Source organism: Colobus angolensis, unplaced genomic scaffold, assembly GCF_000951035.1.
Source record: "Colobus angolensis palliatus isolate OR3802 unplaced genomic scaffold, Cang.pa_1.0 Scaffold9, whole genome shotgun sequence".
In the NCBI taxonomy this organism is placed as follows: Eukaryota; Metazoa; Chordata; class Mammalia; order Primates; family Cercopithecidae; genus Colobus; species Colobus angolensis.
The window spans coordinates 1,491,826-1,500,887 of NW_012122931.1; the positions used below are offsets into that span (position 1 = coordinate 1,491,826).

Below are 9,062 nucleotides of genomic sequence, written 5' to 3' on the forward strand. Positions count from 1 at the left end.
CCCAGCTACTCAGGAGGCTGAGGCTGGAGAATTGCTTTAACCCAGGAAGCAGAGGTTGCAGTGAGCCAAGATCACGCCACTGCACTCCAGCCTGGGCAACAGAGCAAGACTCCGTCTTCAAAAAAAAAAAAAAAAAAGAAACCGCATGGGACAGGTCAGCACTATCCCGTTTTCAAAGACGTCCCCAAGGAAAACCGGGTGGCCATCTGCAAGAGCAGCCCTTCTATGCCCAACCCTGTAGGGAGAGGCTGTGCAACCGAGGCTGCACCCCCAGCCCGCTCCCCGGGGCGGCCTCAGGCTGTGGTCTGTGCCACCATGATTCTAAGCAGGTGGGGAACTGCTGGCAGGGGTCGAAGGGTGCTGATGGCAAAGCCAAAAGGACCACCTTGGAGAGTCCCTGAGGAGCAGGAGGTACCCACCATCCTCCAGTTAGGAGGACCCCGTCAGGCCAGCCCAGCAGCCTGTGCTTGCCCACCTGGTTTGTGGGAAGCTCAATCTCCCTAGGAAGGGGCCAAGGAGGCAGTGGCTAGGCCTCCTCCCTGCCAGTCCTCACGCACCCAGCAACGTCAGCAGGGCAGGAGAATCGACAGCAGCCCTGGGAGAAAAGGCAGGTTCTTTCCAGGTGCTGGAAACCGATAAACCACATGGGGAGGAAGGGGGGCCTCAGGGCCCGAAGGCAGCTGGCCCTCCTCCCTCATTTTACCCCAGAGGCTTGAAACAGCTTCCCACTGGCCCACAGGGCAGAGCAGACGCTCAGATGCTGCTGCCACCTAGTGCCAGGGGCGGCAGTGCAGACAAGTGCTGTTTTCATTTTTTTGAGATGGAGTTTTGCTCTTGTTGCCCAGGCTGGAGAGCAATGACACGATCTCAGTCCACTGTTTTAACTTCCACCTCCTGGGTTCAAGCGATTCTCCTGCCTCAGCCTCCCAAGTAGCTGGGATTACAGGTATGCGCCACCATGCCTGGCTAATTTTTTACATTTTTGTTTTGTTTGTTTTTTGAGACGGAGTCTCGCTCTGTCGCCCAGGCTGGAGTGCAGTGGCGCCATCTCGGCTCACTGCAAGCTCCACCTCCTGGGTTCACGCCATTCTCCTGCCTCAGCCTTCCGAGTAGCTGGGACTACAGGCGCCCGCCACCACATCTGGCTAATTTTTTGTATTTTTAGTAGAGACAGGGTTTCACCGTGTTAGCCAAGATGGTCTTGATCTCCTGACCTCATGATCTGCCCACCTTGGCCTCCCAAAGTGCTGGGATTCCAGGCGTGAGCCACCACGCCCAGCCCCCTGCAATTCTTTAAACATCACTGAGAACAAGTCGATAAAAGGTTTCTGGGGTCTGATGGGTCCTGGGATTGAGAACCACTCATGGAGCCTTCATGTGGACAGTGGAAGAGGGGCAAGGACATAGCAGCAAGAACTGTCTCTGTGCAGTTTGGAGCCGCGGCTTTCTACAGGGCACTGCCTCTGCGAGGACCGCCAGCACGCCAGGGCTCTCGGCAGCACCAAACTCCCAGACAGGCGAGTGTTGTTGCGGGAGATGACAGCCGACGTAAGTGGAAGAGCTGCAGAGAGCACTTTGGTCCCTGGGTCCCACGGGTCCCCTTCAGCGTCTCAAGTCCCCTCCCATACGTACTCTTCCACATTCAAGTCGCATAACTGGTAGAACATCTGCCGATAGGGTGGCAGGGCCCCTGCCCGGAAGATGTAGACGGAGTCCTGGTGAAAAAGGGGGAGAGAGACAGGGAAGGTTAGCCGGAGCCCTGGGGGGCTGCCAGTGTTAGAGACTCCATGTAGGCGCCCATGGGGTCTCTCCAGGGAGCTGACTGCTCACCAGGACCAGGTTGGGCAGACAGGCTGGAAGGCCAGGGAGCCGTTGGGGAAAAAACAAGGTCTAACTCCCCGGTACGCTCTAGGAGAGGCAGAGGAGCACCCAGGCCCTCCCGGGGCCACTGGAAACGGTGAGCCCACATGTGCAGCAGGCCATGGCGCGCATGGCATGGGGCCAGCACTAGCCTTGTGCCGGGCTCTGCTCTCTGTGCCTTCCTGCACTCTGACCTTATCCCTCACCCACTGCTGCTCATGTGTCACCCTATGTCCTCCTATGGGCTGCCCTGACATCTCTTGTGGGGAAAGCAGGGCTTAGTGAGTGTTTACTCTCTCCTTTCTGTACCCAGCCATGTAGTTCTAGAGGTAAGGATAATGGCCTCCCAGGAGAGGCCTCGAGGAGGCAGGCCACACAGGCTGTGGCATGATTGCCCCTCACTGAGAAGATAGCAAAGACCTCAAAAACCTGGGGAGCAGGCAGGGGCCCCTGGACACGGGGAAAGCGAGTCCCTCACATCGCCTGTCTCTGCTGCACTCATCTCTGCCGCCTGCTCCCTCGGCAGGTGATTCCACCGTGCGGGACGACCCCTTCTCAGCCTCCCCCAGGACTGTGGAGCGGCTTGCGGGAGCCTGAATGTGGGAACAGCTCTGAAAACTGCCAACCCGTGCCAGGCAATCACACTGACAGAAACGTGAGCCAGTGAGGCTCCTGCCACAGCTGCGGCCCACATGGCCAGCTCTGGCTCTGTCATCCTGCATGTGCCCAATTCCGATCATTCCAGAAGTAGTCATGTGGCTCAGTGGGGGCCCAGGCTCCCAAAGGGCTCGAGAAGGACAGCCACATGCAGCTGCTGGCACCAGGCTTCCCTGTCTGAGACCTGTCACCACCTCTTTGCCAGATGTCCCTAATACATACAGCCCCGGGGCTTTGCGCCGAGTTCTTGCCCTCAGTGTCTGAAGGCTGTCCTAAAAGCGGGCAAGGTGCTGAGGCCCCGGTGGGCAGAGCTGCCCTAATCACACCCCTCCAGCCCACCTACAGGGTGCCCAGCCCCGAGAGGGAGGTCCTCCCCTCTATTCCCGGCCTCCCCTGGGAGCCACTCCCTCCTGGGGCTCAAGGGCACCCACCTTGAGCTTGTACTTGCTGGAGGCTGGTTTCCGAGCACCGCTCGTCCCCGATGGGCCCAGGCCCTGCTTCAGGTCATGCATGGTGACAAGCTGGCTGGCTGCGTGGGGACAACAGCAGTGCTTGGCATGTGTAGGGTGGGGAGGAGGTATCTCTCCCAACCACGCCCTGCCCTCCTACCTGCCCACCCCCTCCTAGGGGAGGAATGACCAGTAGAGCCCTGGAGTGACCCCCAGGAACCACCTCCCCATCTGGGTCCAGGTGCTCCGCCTTCCTTGGCAAATCACTCATGACCCACAACAGGCGCCTGGCACACTTACGTGTCTTCTTGACGGTGATGGGGAGGCTATAGTTGTAGGTGCTGCGCTTTGCTTTGACTGGCAAGTCGCTGGGGGCGTAACCTGCAGGCAAGGGCAAGCATGTCAGGAGGGTGGGCACAGGGCCCGTCGGCACACAGCACTGGACTGGAGATGGGAGTTGGGTCCATGGGGCCAGCTCCTGAGAGGGCAACTCCAGGCTGCCAAGCATGCCACTGCAGTCACCAATGCATCCCAGCACTTCCCAGGCGGGAAGTGCTCTCACAAGTGCCTGGCATCTCACAGATGCTCTCACAAGTGCCTGGCCTGCGTCACAGGACCATAGGGCACGTGGGGTCACTCAATGAGGGCCTGTGGTTCAGAAACGGGGCGGTCAGCGGTGGGGCCAGCACAGAACTGGGACTTTCGTTTCCACGCCATTCTGCATCCAAGAGTCTCAGCAAGGGGAGCAAAAGGTTTTTTTATTCTCTCCAAATGAAAATATTCTTACTACCAAAGAGAATGCTAGAAACAGAAATAGAGAGAAAGGCAGGAAGCAAAGCTTTCAGGAGTTTTTACCGTGTTTCATTCCACAGCGGATTCGGAAATCGAGGACTTGGTAAATCTTGGCATCGGGGTTTTTTCGGGGGTCATACCCAAATCGAATCCACAGGCTGCGCCAGGGGCCTGTTATCTGGAGACAGAAAAGGTGGGAATCATGTGAGGCGAGGTGAAGGCCCAGGTCCCCGGGTGGGGCAGAGCCTACACCGAGGAAGAAGAGCTCAGGAGCTGGGGACAAGGCTCTGGATGCCCAGGCCTGCTCTGCCATGTGCAGGCCCTGTCACCTCGGTGAGGGCACGTGGCCTTCCCAAACCTTGGTCTTCCTGTCAGATGGAGGGAACAGGAGCACCCTTTCCTGTGGGTTCTTTTATTTGTTTTTCCGAGAAAGGGTCTCACTCTGTTGCCCGGGCTAAGTGCAGTGGCACAATCACGGCTCACTGCAGCCTCAATCTCCTGTGCTCAAGCGATCTGCCTACCTTAGCCTCCCAAGTAGCTGGGACTACAGGCATGAGACACCAGCTAATTTTTAATTTTTTTGTGGAGATGGGGTCTCACTATGTTGCCCAGGCTGGTCTTGAACTCCTGGATGCAAGCAATTCTCCCGCTTCAGCCTCCCAAAGTACCAGGATTCTAGGCATGAGCCATCATGCCTGGCCTCCCATGGTTTTGGAGAGGATTAAATGAGATAGCACCACAGAGCCTTTATCACGGTTCCTGGCACATATTAAGTGCCCAGTGTTACTACTGGCCTAATAGATGAGATGTCTTCTGTCCCCAAACGGAGCTTTTGAATGGCTTATGTCTAAAAAGCCAATGCCAGCCAGGCGTGGTGGCTCCCGCCTATACTCCCAGCACTTTGGGAAGCCAAGGCAGGCAGATCACTTGAGGTTAGGAGTTCGAGACCAGCCTGACCAACATGGCGAAAACCCGTCTCTACTAAAAATGCAAAAAAAGAAAATCAGCTGGGCGTGGTGGCGTGCTCCTGTACTCCTGGCTACTTAGGAGGATGAGGTAGGAAAATCACTTGAATCCCAGAAGCGGAGGTTGCAGTACGCAGAGATCACACCACTGCACTCCAGCCTGGGAGACAGAGTGAGACTCCATCTCAAAATAAATAAATAAATAAAACAAATAAACAGAATAAAATAAAAATAAGATAAAATAAAATGCCAACGCCAAGCAGCACAGGTGGTGCTCCTGAGCCGAGAGTCCAACACGGCAGGAGGAAGGAGTCTTTCCTGTGCCCTACTGCCTGTTGCAGACCCTCATGGTCATGTCTTACGCTGGTCTCCCCTAATGCTCTGTGAGGCCTCACAGTGGGGAGGATCCCTTTCCCACCAGCATCTTTGGAAACCTCAGTAATGACATCCATCTTTACATGCTTGTAGATCAAAGAGGGATCTGCCTCCCACTGAACCCCACTCAACACAGGTGGAGGACGACACGGGCCGCTGCGGTCAGAGGCTGGGTTCTTCAGCCCAACAGGCTGTGGAGAGCGTCCTGGACTCAGGGAGCTGAAACTTTTCCAGTTGGCTTTAATAAGCTGTCTTAGGGATGCTAGGACTGGGGGACCAGGACAGGGGGGAAGGAAGGCTGGAGGTGCCAGGACGGGGGAGGTGCCAGGTTGGGGGTAGGGTAGGAAGGATGAGGGCCAGGCCAGGGTGGGTAGGAAGGATGGGCCAGGATGGGGGTGGGGCAGGAAGGACGGGGAGCCAGGATAGGGGGTTGGCTGCTCTTACTGTGGCTCTAAGACATCACAGCAGGGACCAGGGACCATATGCGTGGGAACCAAGGCAGGTGGGCGGGCAGCTGACACTTACCATGTAATAGGCTATGAAGGGAAGCAAGACCTTGAGCTTGTCTGGGTGGACGCTGATGTTGGCCTTGACAGCATTCCGAGACCAGATGGGACGGATGTCAAACAGCTGGGGAGGCCAAGGGCAGAGGCTGAGAGGAGCACCAGCAGCTTCCACCCTTCAGTCCTGAACTCCCCAACATGGGCTGGGCCCCAGGGGCCCCTCCAGAGAGGAGCTGGTGGAGGACAGGGGCTGGACACACAGAGCGTGGCCCTAGGACCCGCTGCACCCACTCTCTCACCCCGTCCCTCAGAAGCCTGGGCGGCACGCCCACCTGTGCCAAGTGCAGTTGTGGGGCTGGGGCCCTGAAATGACCACAAGAGACATAGTCATTGTCCTCTTACAGCCCACAGCACAGCAGGGAGCAAGGCTTGGGCGGGGGACGTGCTAGAGTCCCAGGGTCCCCATGCTGCCCCAATCTACAGAACAGGTGCCTGAGGTGGGACATCGTCAGAGGTAAAGGGGACAGCCTGGCTTGGGGAGGACTGCAAAGGTCAGTGTGGCTGGAGTGTAGTGGGCCAGGGGTCCGGGGCAGCGGGCCTCACAAGCCAGTTCAGGTCAGGAATGTGGGCTGTGCCTGGAGGGCAATAAGGAGCCACTGACAGTGTGCCCCAGTGATGGCTGGAAATCAACAAGATATCCACGTGGTCTCCCACAGGCACACTGTGTAAGGGAAGAGCCGGGCTCCAGGTGGCAGTGGCCTCACTGTGAACCTGATGCTCATGCCAGTGGGGATGCAGGCCTCCATGGCACCTGCAAGCCCAGGGAAGGCGGGCTGCCTGGCAGCACGGCTCCAGATCTAACGGTAAGAAAGTGCTGGGCCTGGCACACTAGGTGCCCCACTGGGTTTGCTGCAATGAGTGAATGGATGAATAAGAGTTCAGTGGATCCCAGAGCTCCACGTGTAGGTCACAACTGAACAATGCACGCGTATTTTTCTTAAGAACTCTAAGGCCGGGCGCGGTGGCTCAAGCCTGTAATCCCAGCACTTTGGGAGGCCGAGACGGGCAGATCACGAGGTCAGGAGATCGAGACCATCCTGGCTAACACGGTGAAACCCTGTCTCTACTAAAAAAATACAAAAAACTAGCAGGGCGCGGTGGCAGGCGCCTGTAGTCCCAGCTACTCGGGAGGCTGAGGCAGGAGAATGGCGTAAACCCGGGAGGCGGAGCTTGCAGTGAGCTGAGATCGCGCCACTACACTCCAGCCCGGGCAACAGAGCGAGACTCCGTCTCAAAAAAAAAAAACAAAAAACAAAAAATTAGCCGGACATGGTGGCGGGCGCCTATAGTCCCAGCTACTTGGGAGGCTCAGGCAGGAGAATGGCGTGAACCCGGGAGGTAGAGCTTGCAGTGAGCTGAGATCGGGCCACTGCACTCCAGCCTGGGCAACAGAGCAAGACTCCGTCTCAAAAAAAGAAAAAAAGAACTCTAAGAAGTATTTTCACCCTTGGGAATGTAAAACTTACACCGACAAGGCCTTTAGACACGACATCTGAAGGTGAGAAGTTCCCATGCACTAAGGAACAGGGAAAGGTCAGTGCAGCCAACCCCACAGCCAGGAACAGAGAGCAGCTGGGTAAACACGGGAGGCCAACACGGAGACTGGAGCCCCCGGGGCCGGGCGCAGTGCAGGACTTGCCTTCCTCAGCTCCTCCTCTACCTTCCGGTCCACGGGGTTAGTGCAGACTCTCCTCCACGTCTGGGCTGCAGCCTCCAGCGGCTGCTTAGGCACCTCCTCATCCTCAAAGTTGACAAAGATGGCATTGTGGGGGCGCCGGGCCCTGCTCAGGCCAATCAGGTTCTCGCCGGAGATTGGGGGGTTGTTGTAGCCTTCCCTGGGGGCAGAGAGTACAGGTGAGAACAAGAGCACCAAGGCCATCCCAAGTACCCACCGGACCAAACCAGGCAGGGAGCCCAGAAGCCTGGCAAGGCCCGCAGCCACCGTGTGCCTCTCCCTGGACATCTGTGCTGGGAAAGGACCCCAGAGCTGGCTGCTAAAGGAACCTGTATTCACAGAGGAAGAGATGTGGCCACAACTGCCTATGACAACTCGGAGAAGCTCCGGGGCCTGCAGCTCTCAAGCTGGGGAAAGCCCAAAAGGTCCTAGAGGCTGGAGTGCAGGAAAGGGCACGTGTCATGGGGCTGGTAGCCCCACAAGTGCACTGAGTCAGGTGCAGCACTGTCCAACCAGTGAAAAACTGGACAGAGTCTAATGTCCAGCAGCTGGCAATGGTGAAATCACTCAAAGCACAGCTGCATGAAAGAACACGATCTACTGTCAAAACAGGGACAAGAGCTGTACTCACTGACATCTGCTTACATGCGATTCACTTATTTAATGCTCAAAACTAATCATACAGAGAAAGGACCATTTTCTAATAAAGCAGCTGAAACCACAGGGACTGGGAAACTTGCCCAGAGACAGAGCTCCTGGGAAGGAGCTGGGACTCCCATCCAGGAGCCTGGCTGCAAAGGTCCCATCACACACCTGTCCTGCCACCCAACAGAGCATGACTCTTTGGCTCACAAGCATCTTGACCACATGTAGGTGAATGAACAAAGGACCTCACCAAATGGCATTGTCATAAAACACAGGGGTTAAAGCCAAGGGTTCCATTTGTCCCAACACATAGAATGTTCAACACCAAGAGGGAACCCCAATGTCAACTACGGACACTGGGTGACGATGTGTCAGCACAGGTGGATCCACTGTTAACAAGTGCCCCACTCTACTGAGACGCTGATGCTGGGGGAGGCTGTGTGTGGGGGCAGCTAGGTGGCATATGAGGAATTGCTGTGCCTTCTTATTTTGCTGTGAGTCTAAAATTGCTCTAAAAAAACAAAGTCTTAAAACACACACACACACGTACAAAGCAGAGATTCTAGAACTATCTCTGTGTGCTGGCACAGAACACCCTTAGGTAGACATTTCTCAAAATATTTGTAGTGGTTACTTCTTTAAGGTTGGACCCCTAACTTACACAAAAGCAGGCAGAGGCCGGTGTCAAGAACCCCCATGAGCCTGTTACCAGTTTCAACAATATCACCACATGGTTAACTGCATTTCATCTGAACCTCCACCCAACCCACTATTTTGAAGTACATTTCAAAGTAGGTCCTGGACATCATCGAATCCATTTGGATGATTACTACCTTTTAAATTTGTTTCCATTTTACCTTAGTTTTCTACATGAGTACATATCATCTGCACACTTACAAAGAGTAATAGTAACTTTCACATTGTGAAACAAAACTAGAAAGACGGGATCAAGTCTGGGCCTTCTTTTTAAAGTGGCTGCGTTAGAAACCGCACGGGGGCCGGGCGCGGTGGCTCAAGCCTGTAATCCCAGCACTTTGGGAGGCCGAGACGGGCGGATCACGAGGTCAGGAGATCAAGACCA

The 9,062-nt window shown here is 55.9% G+C and overlaps 1 protein-coding gene across 3 annotated transcripts in view; it reads right to left on the bottom strand.

Moving 5' to 3' along the window:
* The window catches only part of GTF3C5 (general transcription factor IIIC, polypeptide 5, 63kDa), a 31,511-nt gene that overhangs the window by 4,569 nt on the left and 17,880 nt on the right, over positions 1 to 9,062 (bottom strand). For 2 of the 3 annotated variants that reach the window (XM_011931156.1, XM_011931155.1), the window contains 6 exons: positions 7,301 to 7,496; positions 5,624 to 5,728; positions 3,822 to 3,936; positions 3,267 to 3,347; positions 2,949 to 3,046; positions 1,633 to 1,715 (listed from right to left, as the gene is read on the bottom strand). In XM_011931156.1, the coding sequence (XP_011786546.1) occupies positions 1,633 to 1,715; positions 2,949 to 3,046; positions 3,267 to 3,347; positions 3,822 to 3,936; positions 5,624 to 5,728; positions 7,301 to 7,496 (678 nt within the window). Of the gene's footprint in view, positions 1 to 1,632; positions 1,716 to 2,768; positions 2,790 to 2,948; positions 3,047 to 3,266; positions 3,348 to 3,821; positions 3,937 to 5,623; positions 5,729 to 7,300; positions 7,497 to 9,062 lie in introns of all 3 variants that reach the window. The other variant, XM_011931154.1, reaches the window with a different exon arrangement.